The sequence below is a fragment of the Cetorhinus maximus genome, chromosome 25, assembly GCF_964194155.1.
Source record: "Cetorhinus maximus chromosome 25, sCetMax3.hap1.1, whole genome shotgun sequence".
NCBI classification, from domain to species: Eukaryota; Metazoa; Chordata; class Chondrichthyes; order Lamniformes; family Cetorhinidae; genus Cetorhinus; species Cetorhinus maximus.
In genome coordinates this window covers 13,582,395-13,602,075 of record NC_135903.1, presented here as the reverse complement: position 1 = coordinate 13,602,075, position 19,681 = coordinate 13,582,395, and the positions used below count along the sequence as shown (strand labels likewise).

Sequence of the window (19,681 nt, the reverse complement as noted above, 5' to 3'; positions counted from 1 at the left end):
AGAAGCTGTGCCTGGGGTTGTGTCTGGGGTTCAGAGGCTGTGTCTGGGGTTCAGAAGCTGTGCCTGGGGTTCAGAGGCTGTGCCTGGGGTTAAGGGGCTGTGCCTGGGGTTCAGAGGTTGTGCCTTGGGTTCAGGGGCTGTTCCTGGGGTTCAGGGGCTGTGTCTGGGGTTCAGAGGCTGTGTCTGGGGTTCAGAGGTTGTGTCTGGGGTTCAGGGGCTGTTCCTGGGGTTCAGGGGCTGTGTCTGGGGTTCAGAGGCTGTGTCTGGGGTTCAGGGGCTGTGTCGGGGGTTCAAAGGCTGTGCCTGGAGTTCAAAGGCTGTGTCTGGGGTTCAGAGGCTGTGTCTGGGGTTCAGAGGCTGTGTCTGGGGTTCAGGGGCTGCGCCTGGGGTTCAGAGGTTGTGTCTGGGATTAAGAGGTTGTGCCTGGGGTTCAGAGGCTGAGTCTGGGGTTCAGGGGCTGTGTCTGGGGTTCAGAGGCTGAGTCTGGGGTTCAGGGGCTGTGTCTGGGGTTCAGAGGCTGTGTCTGGGGTTCAGGGGCTGTGCCTGGGGTTCAGAGGTTGTGTCTGGGATTAAGAGGTTGTGCCTGGGGTTCAGAGGCTGAGTCTGGGGTTCAGGGGCTGTGTCTGGGGTTGTGTCTGGGGTTCAGAGGTTGTGCCTGGGGTTCAGAGGCTGTGTCTGGGGTTAAGGGGCTGTGTCTGGGGTTTAGGGTCTGTGTCTGGGGTTCAGTGGCTGTGCCTGGGGTTCAGGGGCTGTGCCTGGGGTTCAGGGTCTGTGCCTGGGGTTCAGGGTCTGTGCCTGGGGTTCAGTGGCTGTGTCTGGGGTTCAGAGGCTGTGCTGGGGGTTCAGAGGCTGTATTTGGGGTTCAGGCGCTGTGCCTGGGGTTCAGGGGCTGTGCCTGGGGTTCAGGGGCTGTGTCTGGGGTTCAGAGGCTGTGTCTGGGGTTCAGAGGTTGTGTCTAGGGTTCAGGGGCTGTGTCTAGGGTTCAGAGGCTGTGTCTAGGGTTCAGGGGCTGAGCCTGGGGTTCAGGGTCTGTGTCTGGGGTTCAGAGGTTGTGTCTAGGGTTCAGGGGCTGTGTCTGGAGTTCTGAGGCCGTATCTGGGGTTCAGAGGCTGTGTCGGGGGTTCAGGGGCTGTGCCTGGGGTTCAGGGGCTGTGTCTGGAGTTCTGAGGCCGTATCTGGAGTTCTGAGGCCGTATCTGGGGATCAGAGTCTGTGTCTGGGGTTCAGATGTTGTGCTTGGGGTTCAGAAGCTGTGTCTGGGGTTAAGTGGTTGTGGCTGGGGTTCAGAGGCTGTGTCTGGGGTTCAGGGGCTGTGTCTGGGGTTCAGGGGCTGTGTCTGGGGTTAAGGGGCTGTGTCTGGGGTTAAGGGGCTGTGTCTGGGGTTCTGAGGCTGTGTCTGGGGTTCAAAGGCTGTGTCTGGGGTTCAGGGGCTGTTCCTGGGGTTCAAAGGCTGTGTCTGGGGTTCAGGGGCTGTGCCTGGGATTTAGATGTTGTGCCTGGGGTTCAGAGGCTGAGTCTGGGGTTCAGGGGCTGTGTCTGGGGTTGTGTCTGGGGTTCAGGGGCTGTGCCTGGGGTTCAGGGTCTGTGTCTGGGGTTCAGAGGTTGTGTCTGGGGTTCAGAGGTTGTGTCTAGGGTTCAGGGGCTGTGCCTGGGGTTCAGAGGCTGTGCCTGGGGTTCAGGGGCTGTGTCTGGGGTTCAGGGGCTGTGTCTGGGGTTCAGGGGCTGTGTCTGGGGTTCAGGGGCTGTGTCTGGGGTTCTGAGGCTGTGTCTGGGGTTCAGAGGCTGTGTCTGGGGTTCAGGGGCTGTTCCTGGGGTTCAAAGGCTGTGTCTAGGGTTCAGGGGCTGTGTCTGGGGTTAAGGGGCTGTGCCTGGGGTTCAGGGGCTGTGCCTGGGGTTCAGGGGTTGTGTCTGGGGTTCAGGGGCTGTGCCTGGGGTTCAGGGTCTGTGTCTGGGGTTCAGAGGTTGTGTCTGGGGTTCAGAGGTTGTGTCTAGGGTTCAGGGGCTGTGTCTCGGGTTCAGAAGCTGTGTCTGGGGTTCAGAGGCTGTGTCTGGGGTTTAGAGGCTGTGTCGGGGGTTCAGGGGCTGTGTCTGGGGTTCAGAGGCTGTGTCTGGGGTTCAGAGGCTGTGTCTGGGGTTCAGAGGTTGTGTCTGGGGTTCAGAGGCTGTGTCTGATGTTCAGAGGCTGTGTCTGGGGTTCAGGGGCTGTGTCTGGGGTTCAGGGGCTGTGTCTGGGGTTTAGAGGCTATGTCTGGGGTTCAGAAGCTGTGTATGGGGTTCAGAAGCTGCGTCTGGGGTTCAGAGGCTGTGTCTGGGGTGGTGAGGTTGTGTCTGGGGTTCAGGGGCTGTGTCTGGGGTTCTGAGGCTGTGTCTGGGGTTCAAAGGCTGTGTCTGGGGTTCAGGGGCTGTTCCTGGGGTTCAAAGGCTGTGTCTGGGGTTCAGGGACTGTGTCTGGGGTTAAGGGGCTGTGTCTGGGGTTCTGAGGCTGTGTCTGGGGTTCAGGGGCTGTGTCTGGGGTTCAGGGGCTGTGTCTGGGGTTTAGAGGCTATGTCTGGGGTTCAGAAGCTGTGTATGGGGTTCAGAAGCTGCGTCTGGGGTTCAGAGGCTGTGTCTAGGGTGGTGAGGTTGTGTCTGGGGTTCAGGGGCTGTGTCTGGGGTTCAGGGGCTGTGTCTGGGGTTAAGGGGCTGTGTCTGGGGTTAAGGGGCTGTGTCTGGGGTTCTGAGGCTGTGTCTGGGGTTCAAAGGCTGTGTCTGGGGTTCAGGGGCTGTTCCTGGGGTTCAAAGGCTGTGTCTGGGGTTCAGGGGCTGTGTCTGGGGTTAAGGGGCTGTGTCTGGGGTTCTGAGGCTGTGTCTGGGGTTCAGAGGCTGTGTCTGGGGTTCAGGGGCTGTGCCTGGGATTTAGATGTTGTGCCTGGGGTTCAGAAGCTGAGTCTGGGGTTCAGGGGCTGTGTCTGGGGTTGTGTCTGGGGTTCAGAGGCTGTGTCTGGGGTTAAGGGTCTGTGTCTGGGGTTCAGGGGCTGTGCCTGGGGTTCAGGGGCTCTGTCTGGGGTTCAGGGGCTGTGCCTGGGGTTCAGGGTCTGTGTCTGGGGTTCAGAGGTTGTGTCTGGGGTTCAGAGGTTGTGTCTAGGGTTCAGGGGCTGTGCCTGGGGTTCAGAGGCTGTGCCTGGGGTTAAGGGGCTGTGTCTGGGGTTCAGGGGCTGTGTCTGGGGTTCAGGGGCTGTGCCTGGGGTTCAGAGGCTGTGCCTGGTGTTCAGAGGCTGTGTCTGGGGTTCAGGGGCTGTGTCTGGGGTTCAGGGGCTGTGTCTGGGGTTCAGGGGCTGTGTCTGGGGTTCTGAGGCTGTGCCTGGGGTTCAGGGGCTGCGTCTGGGGTTCAGGGGCTGTGTCTGGGGTTAAGGGGCTGTGTCTGGTGTTCAGAGGCTGTGTCTGGGGTTCAGGGGCTGTGCCTGGGGTTCAGGGGCTGTGTCTGGGGTTAAGGGGTTGTGTCTGGGGTTCAGGGACTGTGCCTGCGATTTAGAGGTTGTGCCTGGGGTTCAGGGGCTGAGTCTGGGGTTCAGGGGCTGTGTCTGGGGTTGCGTCTGGGGTTCAGAGGCTGTGTCTGGGGTTCAGGGGCTGTGTCTGGGGTTCAGGGGCTGTGCCTGGGGTTCAGGGTCTGCGTCTGGGGTTCAGAGGTTGTGTCTGGGGTTCCGAGGTTGTGTCTTGGGTTCAGAGGTTGTGTCTAGGGTTCAGGGGCTGTGTGTCGGGTTCAGAGGCTGTGTCTGGGGTTCAGAGGCTGTGCCTGGGGTTCAGGGGCTGTGCCTGGGGTTCAGGGGCTGTGCCTGGGGTTCAGGGGCTGTGCCTGGGGTTCAGAGGCTGTCTTTGGGGTTCAGGGGCTGTGTCTGGGTTTCAGAGGCTGTGTCTGGGGTTCAGAGGCTGTATTTGGGGTTCAGGCACTGTGCCTGGGGTTCAGGGGCTGTGCCCGGGGTTGAGGGGCTGTGTTTGGGGTTCAGAGGCTGTGTCTAGGGTTCAGGGGCTGTGCCTGGGATTAAGAGGTTGTGCCTGGGGTTAAGGGGCTGTGCCTGGGGTTCAGGGGCTGTGTTTGGGGTTCAGGGGCTGTGTCTGGGGTTCAGGGGCTGTGTCTAGGGTTCAGAGGCTGTGTCTAGGGTTCAGAGGCTGCACTGAATCACTGATGTGTCACTGGGACAGGAGGGGGTGTGGAGGAAGAGGGGAGTAGCTGATGACAAACTCACCACAATGGATGTCTGGATCCATGATTGCTGTTTCTTCTTTGCTTGTGCTATCTGATAGTTCAGGCAGAGCTGCTCACCCAGCTAACGAACAAAGAGATATTGTTACCAGAGAGAGTCCTAGCAAATATAGGCACATATGACTGGGGGAGATCATGGAATCATCCGGTGCAGAAGGAGGCTATTCAGTCCATCCTGTCTCTTCTGGCTTTTTGAAAGAGTGATCCACTCCCCTGCTCTTACCTCATAAAAGTGCAAATTTTCCCTCTTGCCTAACTTTTCCAATTTAGACCTGGGCCCCAAAAGTGCTGGGGTCCTGGGTTGGTGAGTGCGAAATCCTAATTTTGGATCGTAATTATCCCCCAGACACAAGGCACGTCAGGACCCCTCCCTCTACACCCCTCCCGCACCCCAAAAACCACCCCAGAAACACCCTCACCCCCCCCCAAGACCACGAATGCCTCTTGCACATGGTCCCTGCCCTAAGCCCATGCTCCACCCTCACACACTGGCCATCTTCATTAGCAACTGTTTTAATTCGTTGCCGTCAGTCAGACTAACCTTGAACAGGCGGAACGCTGCCATCCAACACATGCGGCTCTGTTCATCCTCAGAACACAGCACTTCCAGATCATTCCGTCCATTGCCTGTCCTGTGAAGCTGTGAACAGAGAGGAACATTGTCAAAAGCAGACAAAGAAGGATGAGGGTAAGTGAGTGACAGTGTGAGAAAGTTGGGAAAACTCCCGGCCTGGCCCACCTGCTTCAGGAGAAAGTGCTAGGAAAGATGAGATTTTCACTGTGTGTGGGGAGGGCGGGGTGGTAGTTATGGGCTGCAGTTGGGCCAGCTGGGTGCCGAAGCGGACTGTTTAAAAGGACCAGCTTGGTTTTGCCAGGCTGCATTCCAGTTATAATGAAAAAGTAAAGCTCTGTAGCCCTCGAGAATGGGTGAGAGCACAGACATCCATTAAAGTACTGAAACAGCTGAGCCCCAGGGAAAACATTGCTCGACTGACAGCTGTGGTCCTCTGATCTTTTCTGTCAATTTCACAATATTTATTTACACAATTTAAAGAGATTTCAAGAATTTGCAATTTCAGCTATTGATACTTTAAAAGGGCCGGATGATTGACACTTTTATTGGCCTGTAGTAAAAAGGAGTTTTTTTTCAAAGAAAATGACGAGTTATTAATGAATGACTATTTTCAAAGCTTTTTTTACACATCCTATTGTAACTATAGGGTTCATTTGTTCTATCCAATGTATAGTGGGTGAATGGGCATGGAAGTGCTGTACCTTGGCATGGGGGCATCAAGGAGCACAGGGGATGGGTAGGGGGCATACCTTGGCATGGGGGGGTGGCATGAAGAAGACCTTTGTGCTTACTTTAAAAAGGTTCCCTCATGTAGACTGTGGTTCACAACACACCTGAGGTGCAGTGAATCACGACACTTTGCAAAGCTGGCCCAGCTCCATGAAAAACACAGAGGATTAGGGTGTGTCTATTCCCGCAATGGAGCCAGCCAAGTCAGGAATGCAGGTCACAGGCTCGGAAGCTGAACCAGCCCGCACCCTTAAAAGGCACCCCTGAAAATCATAAACCCTGGGAAAGGGGTTGGGAACCCAGGCCACCATTTTCATCCCTCCAAGGAATCTCCCCGACTCCAACGCACAATGAGAGAGGATTAATCAATGACTTCATGGTAAAGGAGCCTCTAGGTGACAGTGATCATAACATGATGGAATTTCCCATTCAGTTTGAAGGGGAGAAGTATGGGTCTAAGACTAGTTTTAAACCTAAATAAAGGTAACTATGAGGGTATGAAGGCAGAGCTGGCTAAAGTGAACTGGGGACACTAAGTTAAAAGGTAGGACAGTACAGGTGCAGTAGCAGATATTTAAGGAAACATTTAATAACTCTCAGCAAAGATTCACTCCAGTGACAAAGAAAGGTTCTAGGAGAAGGATGCATCATCCAAGGCTAAATAAAGAAGTTAAGGATTGCATCACATTGAAAGAAACACTGTACAAATCTGCAAAGATTAGTGGTAGGTTAGAGATTTGGACAGACTTTAAGAACCAGCAAAGAATGACTAAAAAATATAAAGAGGGAGAAAGTAGAGTATGAGAGAAAGCTAGTTAGCAATGCAAAAATAGATAGTAAGAGTTTCTACAAGTAGTTAAATAAGCAACTAAATTTTAAATAGGGAACTAAAGCTAGGGTTGGTCCTTAAGAGAGTGAGTCTGGTGAATTGATAATGGAAAACAAGGAAATGGTGGAGGTGCTGAACAGGTATTTTGTGTTTTTTCTCACTGCAGAAAACTTGGAAAACTTGCAAAAAATCATGGAAAATCAAGAGGTGAAAGGGAGGGAGGAACTTAAAACAATCACCAACACCAGGGAAAAGGTGCTGGGAAAACTATTAGACCTAAAGGTTGACAAGTCCCCAGGACCAGATGGCCTGCATCCTAGGGCCTTAAGAGAAGTGGCTGCAGAGACAGTAGATGTATTGGTTAGAATCTTCCAAAATTCCTTAGAATCTGGAAGTGTCCCAGTGGGTTGCAAAATAGCCAATGTAACACCTTTATTCAAGAAAGGAGGGAAACAGAAAGCAGGAAATTACAGGCCAGGTAGCCTAAGATCTGTCATAGGGAAATTGCCAAAATCCATTATTAAGGAGGTTCTACAGGATACTTAGAAAATTATAATGTTATTAGGCAGAGTCACATGGTTTTGTTAAAGGGGAATCGTGTTTAACTAATTTATTAGAGTTTTTTGAGGAAGTAACAAGCAAGGTGGATAAAGGGGAACCTGTAGATGTGGTATACTTAGATTTCCAAAAGGCATTTGATAAGGTGCCACATCAAAGGTTATTACACAAGATACGAGCTCATGGTGTAGGGGCATTAGTGAGACCATATCTGGAATACTGTTCACAGTTTTGGTCTCCTTATTTGAAAAAAGAAATAATTGTTTCAGAAGCAGTTCAGAGAAGGTTCACTCAACTCATTCCTGGGATGAAGGACTTATCTTATGAAGAAAGGTTGGTCAGGTTGGAGTTTCGAAGAATGAGAGGTGATCTTATTGAAACATATAAGGTCCTGAGGGGACTTGATAGGGTGGATACCTGGAGGATGTTTCCTCCTGTAGAAGAGGCTAGAGCCAGGGGACAGTGTTTGAGAATAAGAGGTCTACCATTAAAGATGGAGATGAGGAGAATTTTTTTCTCTCAGAGGGACATTAGAATGTGGAATTCTCTTCCCCAGTTTGCATTGGAGGTTGGGTCGTTGAATGTATGCAAGGCTAAGGTAGATAGATTTTTGATAGACAAGGAAGTTAAGGGTTATGGAGGGGGGAGGGTGGCAGACATCAAAATGGAGTTGAGACCACAACCCGATCAGTCATGATCTTTCTGAATGGTGGAGCAGGTTCGAAGGGCTGAATGGCCTACTCCTGCTGCTAAGTCCTATGTTCCATGAAAATCCAGCATACAGGGCATGAGGAGCAAAGGGGATACTGATCAACAGTGTGAGAGAACTGGATTAACATCAGTAGAGTTACAGTCAGTAACAGAGGGGGTTGGGGAAGAGGGGTTACCGAGTGACAGTGTGAGGGAGCTAGATTAACATCAGTAGAGATACAGTTAGTAACACAGGGTGCAGGGGTGAGATGGGTTACTGAGTGACAGTGTGAGGGAGCTGGATTAACAACATCACAGCTACAGTCAGTAACACAGGCCACTGAGGGTGTAGTATAAGGGTCTGGCACATCATGTGTTAATGTGGGACTGAGTACAGTATCACCCACAAAGTGATGTAAGAGAACACATGACCCATACCCAGTGTCAGTCTAATGTTGGACAGAGCTGTGTGTGCCAGCAAGCATGGAGGCTGCCCCTAGCTTGTACACTTTACTATATATTTGTAAATAGCTCTGAGTCAATAGAGACTTACAGTTAACCTACATGTGACTATGAAGACTTCTTCAGACTTACTGAACTGTAACCAATACTCTACGGAATGGTGGCAGCTTGTGGAAAAACCCAAAACCTTGCAGAAAATGCAGAGAAAAACTAAAATTCTGGAAGACCGAGAAAAAAGTTTAACAAAGCACTCTGACCCACAAAGAAGCTCCAGAGGCAGAGACGCAGAGGGAAAAAATCACCAGGAAAAAGCTCCAAAGAAAGGCTCGGAAGCAGAGATTTAAAATCCCTCACTGCAGCAGAAGACTCTATTGCATTCCCGTTGGGAGTCCGAGCTTCATATCCCAGAACACAGACTGAGCAAGGCTGAGCTAAATCTTTTAAAATTCCAGGCTACAGCGAGTCCTTAGGAATATTTCAGAGTCAGGAGTGCAGTTTGAGAAAAGCTGTCGCAAAACACCCGACCCCTGAGTCGGCGACTGAACTCGTGGCATCCGAGCTCGCTCCAGAAAAAAATATGTGATGAATGATTAATTGAATGCCCTGGGAGAATCTCAACTTTTTAAGCCCAGCTAAAGGCAAGCGAAAGCCAGGATTCGACGGACTTGTGACTTTAAACATAAACACAAAGCGTGAGAACTCCGCAGGCAGCCGTTCCCGACAGCCACGGTTGAAATTTCTTTCAAGCCGAGCACAATGTGTCCATGCCGGCACCAAGCTGGTCAAGCTCGGCTGAACGAAAGAAGTTTTCAAACTGAAGGCAGAGCTTAAAAAAAAAAATCGCCTTCCAGCGTATTTTTTTTCCTGATTTAAGAATCCACTGGATGGCCCAGGCTTCTAGTTTTAAAGGATTCCTGCAAGGGAGGATAAGTTAAAGAAGAAAACTGCCCCATCAGCGGAACAGGAGCCCGCCAAAACCTGAGCAGTGTGGGAAGAACAAATGGGAAAAAAAGTTACTGTGGAGTCATCTTGGAAAAAAAATTTAAAGAGGTACTCACCTGTTATGAAAAATGTCCATGGATAGTAAATTGAAACCACCAGAACTATTTGGGCTTATCCAAGGACACAACCTAACAGAGAATTTGGCATCCTTGAGAAGAGAATTTCTAAACTACTGCAGTGCATCAGGTCTAAGTAGGGAGTCAGAAAAAGTCCAGATTAAGACTTTATAAACTGGTTTGTTGAATTTGCGGATGTAGTAATCCTAATGCAAGGCATTGATGAAGCCTCAACCAGCTTTGAAGAACTATTAAAAGCCTTTGACATTTTTTTTTAATTTTCAAGTTATAGAGCGCAGAGAACTTAAAAAAAACTTAGAAAACCCTCAGTAAAGCTACAAAAATGCAAAATACATTACCTGAGCAAATCAAGCAAGGGCACCAGAGAGGCCAAGAACTTTCTGGAAGTGCAGAAAATAAACCTTTTTTGGAAGCCTGACACATTACCCAAACTGCAACAGCAGGTGGCAGTGCAGAGTGAGCAGCTGACTGTGAATGAAGGAAAGCTATTTGATGAACAAACTTTGCAAAATGAAAACAAACTGAGGTTGGAAAATGTTTGTAGCAAAGCTGAATTGGAAGATTTGAAACACAAGATTCAAGCTGGGTATATACCTTTGAAAACACACAACAACCTAAAGCCTTCAATGAATCAAACTGTTCAAGGTCTGAACAAACAAATTTCTGAGGTGTCACAATGGTACCAGGAGAAAATAACAATTCTGAATTCCATTGCTGGTAATCGAAGCAGGAGTGGAGAAAACTCAACCAGAAATACAACCAGGCACAACAGCAGGCACAATGCACTCAAAGAACTCAAAGACTTTTGAAAGACTCTTTGAGGAACTAATATATGCCCGTGAAAGAACATGAAGAGTTATAAAAGAAGTTGAATACTACAGTACTTCAGAAAAAAACTGCAGCGTAACTATCAGTAGTGACAAAGCAATGCACTGAAGTGCATAGTGAGAAGACAAGAGCTGAACAAGAAAATAAATAGTTGAAAGAACAAAGATCAAACTCAAAAACAGTATATAACCCATCAGCAACATGAAGGAGTAAAGACTACCTTGAGCAGCAGAATGGAGGAACAGCAGAACAGACTCGATGAGACTCTGTTAAATTACAAGAAATCTCAAGATGAAGTAATTGAGTTTCACAAAGAAAAAGAAAACCTGCTAAAGGACCTTCACATGCTTCAGGAATCCATCGGGTCAAAGTTTGTTCCTTTGGAAAATTACAAGGGAAGCAAAATGAATTCAATATCACTCTGAAGGAACTGATGAACCAGTTGGTAGAGAAGACTCAGGAATGTCTATATTGAAGGGGGAAGCCTAAAGGTACAAGAAAGAAACTACAGAGCTGAAGAAAATGGTTGGGCGTTTGGAAGAAAACTTGGGAAAACGTTACCTTCCAAAGATATCTCTGAAGGGATGAAAATTAAGAACCTAGAATGGCAAGAGCAAATATAACTTCACACAAAACCACGTGAAGCGTCTCAGAAGCTATTGGCGGAAGTGCAATTACAGAATGTGAGTTTGAAGGATAGTGCAGAGGAATTTGGCTCTGCTTCAGAAAAAGCGATCAGCGTTGAGAGCCAACTTTCACATGCCAAAGCTGAGTTTGTAAAGGAAAAATAAGAACAGATGAGAACATTGCAATGTTGCTCACTTGAAGGAGGAGCTGAAACGCTAACTGATGAACTTGCAGAAGCAAATTCAACAAAGATGGATCTTCAATTAAAACTTGATGAACTCCAAGCATTAGAAGTCTCTAGTGAGCATTGTGTAAAATGCCTGGAACAGGAGAAGGAATTGCTGATGCACAGAACAGCTGTTTGAAAGCAGAATTAACAACCATGTTGATGAACTTCTTCAACTTTGGTCCAGTCTGAACAACGTGAAGGTTGAGATAAGCAATTATGGAAGAACAAATCAAGACTTTGAAAGCAGATCAGAAAAATTCTCCAAAACAGATTGACGATCTAACGAATGAATTGAGGGAGCCCAAGGAGCAGTCAGTGACCATGGAGAAAGATTCCCAACAGAGCTGAATACCCAGCTGAAGTTTTTAAACTTACATAAGAGTTCCGCAGATAACTCTGAAACAAAGACAACCAACTTACCCGAGTAGTTGCTGAGCTGAATGAAAAGATTCATGAGCTTGAAGAACAACTGGAAAAGAAGAAAACGCTCAACACTTTGGGTAAGATAGTGAAACCAGTGGAATGGTGGTTCCATTTCTGAAACATAAACTTCCACATACCTCGCGGCGGCCCACACAACAACGGAAGAAGCTAATAAAACAACCAGGAGGCAAGCGCAATGTTCATCCGCCCCACAAGAAACCAGTTAGGGTAGCAACCACTGACCAGTGCGACAGTCGGACCGACCAAGCGCAGTTCAAATCAAAAGAATGGAAGGAAAGGATGAAAACATAACAAGATGCCAGAACAACCTCCAAACCTACGGGATAAAACCAGCAATGACAGAGGCTCCCGCTCCTCCGACAGCAGTGCGAGCGAGGTATGGAAGGGTTATTAGGCCACCAGACCGCCTGGACGTTTGAATTTAAGGGAGGTGGTGAGATGGGGCAGTGATAATGTAATAATAACAATGTAAGTAAATGATAGTAATAACAATGTAAGACATAAGGTAATCTATAATCACTTAAAATACATTGGATAAAGACTTGGGGGGGGTGTGGCATAAGGGTCTGGCACATATAGGGTTAATGTGCGACTGAGTACAGTACCACCCACACAGTGATGTAAGAGAACACATGGTCCACATTGAGGGTCAGTCTAATGTTGGACAGAGCCATGAGTGCCAGCGAGCATGGAGATCGCTCCTGACTTGTACCCTTTACTGTATATTTGTAAATAGCTCTAAAAGTCAATAAAGACTTACAGTTAACCCGCGTGACTACAAAGACTACTGCAGACCTACCAAATTGCAACCAACTCCCTACAACAGTGGGGAGAGGGGTTACTGAGTGACAGTGTGAGGGAGCTGGATTAGCATCAGTAGAGATACAGTCAGTAACACAGGGCGCTGTGGGGAGTGGAATTACTGAATGAGTGTGAGGGAGCTGGATTAACATCAGTAGAGATACAGTTAGTAACACAGGGCGCTGGGCGAGAGGGGTTACTGAGTGACAGTGTGAGGGAGCTGGATTAACATCAGTAGAGATACGGTCAGTAACACAGGGTGCTGGGGAGAGAGGGGTACTGAGTGACAGTGTGAGGGACGCACACACACACACACACACACACACAGAGGCTCACACAGAGACACACACAGAGACTCACAAAGAGACACACACACAGGGACTCACACACAGGCACACATGGAGACACACACAGACACACACACAGCTATTCACACAGAGACACACAGAGACACACACACAGACTCACATAGAGACTCACACAGACATACATGGACACACACAGAAAGAGACACACATAGAGACTCACACACACACTCACACACAGAGACATAGAGAGACACACAAACAGGCACACACCCAGACTTACACAGAGAGACACAGAGAGACACAGAGACTCATACAGAGACACACAGACACACACACAGACACACACACAATGACACACAGAGAGACTCACACAGAGACACACACACAGAGACACACACACACACAGGAACAGAGAGACTCACACAGAGACACACACAAAGACGCATACAGAGATACACAGAGACACACAGAGACTACTCACACAGTAGCATGTTGGGATACACTGAGGCGTACTGGGCACTGGAGCACACTGGGCATTGGAACACACTGGGCACTGGAACACACTGGGCACTGGAACACACTGGGCACTGGAACACACTGGTGCTGACCAGGATGGTTTATTTCAAAACTATGCTAGAGGGAGTTTTTATTAATGGGAGATGTGATGGGACTGGAGGGATATCAAGGATTTATCACAGGCACTTCTCAGATGCCGAAATAGCCTCGAGAAAGTCAAAGTTTGCAGATTCCTCAAGACTCAAACATCCTGATAAAACATTAAGATAAAAGCAAACTACTGTGGATGCTGGAAATCTGAAACAAAAACAGAAACAGAAAATGCTGGAAAAACTCAGCAGGTCTGGCAGCATCTGTGGAGAGAGAAACAGAGTTAACGTTTCGAGTCTGTTCTTCAGAGCTTTGAAGAAGGGTCATACGGACTCGAAACGTTAACTCTGTTTCTCTCTCCACAGATGATGATAGACCTGCTGAGATTTTCCAGCATTTACTGTTTTAGTTCCCAATAAAACATGTTTGCAGCAAATGCTACCACCCAGTGGTCGCAGCCTGTAATAAACACAAACACACACACACACACTTCTACCTTTATACAGAACCCAAAATCTGTTGGCGAGTTGTACATCTTCCTGTTTGTCACTGTGTAAATGTTACTCTCTTTCACATCAGCGAAATACTGAAGGTGCCTCGGTTCCTGATAAGTAAAACAAAAGGAGAAAAATAAACAGGACTGTACAGATGAGCAATTGGCAGAGCTGGATTATAAAGAAAGAAAAGAAATATATGATTTCTGCTGTGCTTTTCAAACCATTGGATGTCCCAAAATATTTTGCAGCCAATGAGGTATTTTTGAATTGTAGTCACTGTTGTAATGTAGGGAATGCAGCAGGCAATTTGCACACAGCAAGATCCCACAAACAGTAATATGCTGATGACCAGATAATCTGTTCCAGTGATGTTGACAGAGGGATAAATATTGGCCAGGACAATGGAGAGAACTCCCCTGCTCTTCTTCTACATAATGCCATGGGATCGTTTATGCCCACCCGAGGGGGCAGATGGAGCCTCGGTTTAACATCTCGCCTCGTGCAGGAAAGTTCAGCTCCTGGCAATCCCGGGAATGCTCGGAGCTGGATGTTGCTCTAGTGGGGCTTCTGAAGGAGGGAGCAGAGATGGAGGAATCACTGGGGCAGTGGATAGCCTCCTGCTAGAGCAGCATGGGCAGGGGTGAATGAGTAAGTTAGTTCAGTCTCACCTGGGCCCTGAAGCAAGTCATTGATTGGTTTTTCTATTTGTGTCTCTGAATCTGAAGGTACAGGATTCAAACACCACCCCAGATGCTCCCGGTAAAGGATTACTGGAGTCTCTGAGCTGCATCCATCAAATTCTATTTTGAAAGTTAATACAGAATCTGCTTTCACCACCCAGTGCATTCCAGGTGACATATGTTCGCTAAGTAAAAACATTCTCCTCATCTCCCCGCTAGTCCTTTCACCAATTATCTTAACTCTGTGTCCTCTGGTTACTGACCCTCCTGCCACTGGGAACATTTTCTCCTGATTGAAACTAATTAGGAGGGAAGGTTGAACCCACCCCTTCCTCCCTTACAGACAGCTGCCTTTATATTGTGATTATCCAGTGTTTTTTATTTTTATTTCAGGCATGTTAGACTAGTTAGCAAAACTAAACTCCATGGAATTCAAGGGACTGCGGGAGAACAGATGCAAATTTGCCTAAGGGGCAGGAAGCGGAGTGAGGTGGTGAACGGTTGTGTTCAGACTGGAGAGAGGTTTCGAGTGGTGTTCCCCCAGGTGTCAGTGCTGGGACCACTGCTGTTTCTGATATAAATGAATGGCCTCTGTTGCGTGTACAGAGCATAATTTCAAAGATTGCAGATCACACAAAACCGGAAGTGTAGCAAACGAGAGGAGGATAGTAACAGACTTCAGGGAGAGATAGACAGACTGGCGAAATGGGCAGAAACATCAGATGACAGCAGAGAAATGTGAAGTGATCCATCTTGGCAGGGAGAATGAGGAGAGGCAATATAAACTAAACGGTACAATTTTAAAGGTGGTGCTGGAACAGAGAGAGCTGGGGGTGCACATGCACAAATATTTGTAGGTGGCAGGACAGGTTGAGGAGGTTGTTCAAAAAAGCAACAAGGGTCTTTCATTTTATAAATAGAGGCTTAGAGTCCGAAAGCTAGGAAGCCATGATAAATCTTTATAAATCACTGGTTAGGCCCCAGCTGGAGGATTGTGTCCAATTCTAGATCCCTCACTTTAGGAAGGACGTCAAGGCCTTGGAGAGGGTGCGGAGGAGATTTATTAGAATGGTAGCACAAGATAAGAGCAGATGGCGTAGGGGGTAACATATCAGCATGGATAAAGGATGGGTTAGCTAACAGGAAGCAGAGAGTGGGGATAAATTAGTATTTTTCAGGTTGGCAAGATGTAACTGCTGGAGTGCCACAAGGATCACTGCTGGGGCCTCAACTACTGATAATCTGTAACAATGATTTGAATGAAGGGATGAAATGTACAGTAGCTAAATTTGCTGATTACACCAAGATAGGTAGGAAACTAAGTTGTCAGGAGGAGGTAAAGAGTCTGCAAAGGGATATAGACAGGTTAAATGAGTGGGTAGAAATTTGGCAGATGGAGTTTAATGTGGGAAAATGTGAACTTGTCCATTTTGGCTGGAAGAATAGAAAAGCGGCATGTTATTTAAATGGAGGGAGATTGCAGAATTCTGAGGTACAGAGGGATCTGGGTGTCCTGGTACATGAATCACAAAAAGTTAGTATGCAGGTACGGCAAGTGATTAGGAAGGCAAATGGAATGTTGGCGTTTATTGAAAGGGGATTGGAATATAAAAGTAGGGAAGTTTTACTGCAGCTGTATAGGGCATTGGTGAGACCACATCTGGAATACTTTGTGTAGTTTTGGACTCCTTATTTGAAAAAATATATAATTGTGTTAGAAACAGTTTAGAAAAGGTTCACTCAACTCAATTCTGGGATGAGGGACTTATCTTATAAATGAAGGTTGAGCAGGTTGGGTCGATACCCATTGGAGTTTAGAAGAATGAAAGGTGATCTTATTGAAACATATAAGATCCTGAGGAGACTGGATAGGGTGATATCGGGAGGATGTTTCCACTTGTGGGGGAGGCTAGAACTAGAGGACGCAGTTTAAGAATAAGAGGCCCCCCCCCTTTTAAGACTGAGATGAGGATAATTTTTTTCTCACAGAGGGTTGTTAATATGTGGATTTCTCTTCCCCAGAGAGCAGTGGAGGCTGGGTCATTGAAGGCTGAGTTAGACAGATTTTTGTTAGACAAGGGAGTCAGGGGTTATGGGAGGCAGACAGGAAAGTGGAGTTGAGACCACAACCAGATCATCCATGATCTTATTGAATGGCAAAGCAGGCTGAAAAGGCCAAAAGGCCTACTCCTGCTCTAAGTCCTATGTTCCTATGTACCCGGGATGAGGGACTTCAGTTACATGGAGATGCTGGAGAAGCTGGAATTGTTCTCCTCCGAGCAGAGAAGGTTAAGGGGAGATTTAATAGAGGTGTTCAAAATCATGAAGTCTTGATATAGTAAATAACAAGAAACTGTATCCAGTGACAGGAGGGTCAGGAACCAATGGATGCAGATTTAAGAAGAATGGCAGAAGAGCCAGAGAGGAGGTGAGGAGTATATTTTTTACATAGCGAGTTGTTGTGATCTGCAATGCACTGCTTGAAAGGGTGGTGGAAGCAGATTCGACAATAACTTTAAAAAGGGAATAGGATAAATACTTGAAGTAAAAAGGAATTATTTACAGCAATAATGGGAACAATCAAAGGGAGTGGGACTAATCGGATAGCTCTTTCAAAGTGTTGACACACACATGATGGGCTGAATGGCCTCCTCATAGACTCATAGACCCATAGACATCTACAGCACAGAAGGAGGCCGTTCAGCCCATCGTGTCCGTGCCGGTCAACAAAGATCTGAATACACTAATCCCACTTTCCAGTGCTTGGCCCATAGCCCTGGAGGCTATGGCAATGCAAATGAATATCTAAATGCTTTTTAAATGTTACGAGAGTTTCTGATTCAACCATCCTTTCAGGCAGTGAGTTCCAGACTCCCACCACTCTCTGGGTGAAAAAAGTTCTCCTCAGCTCCCCTCTTAGCCTTTTACCTCTTACCTTAAATCTATTATCCTGGTCATTGACCCCTCTACTAATGGAAAAGGTGTCTTCCTATCCACCCTATCTATGCCTCTCATAATCTTATACACCTCTATCAGGTCCCCTCTCAACCTTTGTTGGTCCAAGGAAAACAACCCCAGCCTATCCAATCTTTCCTCATAGCTCAGACCCTCCAGCCCAGGCAGCATCCTGGTAAATCTCCTCTGCACCCTCTCCTTTGCAATCACATCCTTCCTCCAATGTGGTGACCAGAACTGCACACAGTATTCCAGCTGTGGCCTAACCAGCGTTTTATACAGTTCCAGCATAACCCCCCTGCTCTTGTGTTCTATACCTCGGCTAATAAAGGCAAGTGTCCCATAGGATTTCTTAACCACCTTATCTACCTGCCCTGCTGCTTTCAGGGGTCTGTGGATATGCACACCAAGGTCCTGCTGATCTTGAGTACTTTCCAGGGTCCTACCATTCATAGTGTAATCCCTTGCCTTGTTAGCCCTCCCCAAGTGCATTACCTCACACTTTTCTGGGTTGAATTCCATTTGCCACTGCTCTGCCCACCTGACCAGTCCATTGATATCCTCCTGCAGTTTACGGCTATCCTCCTCACTATTTACCACCCTACCAATTTTCGTGTCATCTGCGAACTTCTTGATCATACTCCCTACATTTAAGTCCAAATCACTTATGTACACCACACACAGCAAGGGCCCCAGCACCGAGCCCTGTGGAACCCCACTGGAAACAGACTTCCAGTCACAGAAACATCCCTTTACCATCACCCTCTGCTTCTTGCATCTCAGCCAATTTTGGATCCAATGAGCCACTTTGCCTTGGATCCCATGGGCTCTTACTTTCTTGACCAGTCTGCCGTGGGGGACCTTATCAAAAGCCTTGCTAAAGTCCATGTAGACCACATCAAATGCATTACCCTCATCAATATTCCTGGTTACATCCTCGAAAAATTCAATCAAATTTGTCAAACACGACCTTCCCTTAACAAATCCATGCTGACTATCCCTGATTAATCCGTGTCTCTCTAAGTGCAGATATATTCTGTCCTTCAGAATTCTTCCTAGTAACTTCCCCACCACCGAGGTTAGACTGACTGGCCTGTGATTTCCTGGTCTATCCCTTCCTCCCTTTTTAAATAATGGGACAATGTTTGCAGTCCTCCAGTCCTCTGGCACCTCACCTGTGGCCAGAGAGGATTTGAAAATTACTGCCAGGGCCCCTGATATCTCTTCCCTTGCCTCCCTCAACAGCCTGGGATACATCTCATCTGGCCCTGTGGATATATCCACTTTTAAGGCTGCTAAATCCACTAGTACCTCCTCTCTCTCAATGTTAATTTCCTCTAATATTTCACAGTCCTCCACTCTGATGTCTATATCTGCGTCGTCCTTTTCCATTGTGAAGACCGACGCAAAGTATTAATTGAGGACTGGACCCACATCTTCCGGGTCCACACACAGATTACCTCTATGTCCCTAATTGACCCTACTCTTTCCCTAGTTATTCTCTTGCTCTTCATATATTTAAAAAACCCCTTTGGGATTTCCTTTATTCTACCCACCAATGCTTTCTCATGCACTCTCTTAGCTTTCCTAATTTCCTTTTTAAGTTCCCCTCTGCACTTTTTATACTCTTCGAGGGACTCTGCTGTATTGAGCCCTCAGTATCTGCCATAAGTTTCTCTTTTTTTCTTAATCCTAACCCTTATGTCCCTTGACATCCAGGGTTCTCGGGATTTGGTCCCCCCCCTTGTCTTTACGGGAATATATTTGCCCTGTAGTCTCACTATTTCCTCCTCGAATGCCTCCCACTGCTCTGACACAGTTTTATCTGCAAGTAGCTGCTCCCAGTCCACTTGGCCTAAATCGTATCTCATCTTAGTAAAATTAGCATTTCCCCAATTTACAACTTTTATTCCCGGCCCAACCTTATCCTTTTCCACAACTATCCTAAATCTAACTGAGTTATGGTCACTATCTCCAAAATGCTCCCCTACTGATACGCCTTCCACCTGCCCAGGCTCATTTCCAAATATTAGATCCAGAATTGCCCCCTCCCTTGTTGGGCTTTCTATGTACAGGCTAAAAAAATTCTCCTGGATGCAACTTAAGATATTTGCTCCCTCCCTACCTTGCACTCTAAAACTATCCCAGTTAATAATTGGTTAGTTAAAATCCCCTCCTATTACTGCCTTATTATTCTTACACTTCTCTGAAATTTGATTACATATTTGATCCTCTATCTCTCCCTGACTGCTTGGGGGCCTATAGTACACACCCAACGGCATGTTTGCCCCTTTTGTGTTTTTTACTTCTACCCATATGGCCTCATTTGATGATCCTTCCCAGATATCATTCCTCCTCCCTGATATAATTGATTCCTTGATCAATATTGCAACCCCCCACCCTTCTATCCTCCTCTGTATCTCGACTGAATACCCCATAACCAGGAATGTTGAGCTGCCAATCCTGCCCTTCTTTTAGCCAAGTTTCTGTCATAGCCAAGATATCATATTCCCATGTGCCTATCTGTTCTGTAAGAACCTTTGATC

The 19,681-nt window shown here is 47.4% G+C and overlaps 1 protein-coding gene across 4 annotated transcripts in view; it reads right to left on the bottom strand.

Moving 5' to 3' along the window:
- LOC144667922 (growth factor receptor-bound protein 7-like) overlaps positions 1 to 19,681 on the bottom strand; it is a 165,477-nt gene that overhangs the window by 25,857 nt on the left and 119,939 nt on the right. For all 4 annotated transcript variants that reach the window (XM_078529531.1, XM_078529533.1, XM_078529532.1 and 1 more), the window contains 3 exons: positions 13,500 to 13,607; positions 4,781 to 4,879; positions 4,223 to 4,303 (listed from right to left, as the gene is read on the bottom strand). In XM_078529531.1, coding sequence (XP_078385657.1) covers positions 4,223 to 4,303; positions 4,781 to 4,879; positions 13,500 to 13,607 — 288 coding nt within the window. The remainder of the gene's footprint in view (positions 1 to 4,222; positions 4,304 to 4,780; positions 4,880 to 13,499; positions 13,608 to 19,681) is intronic.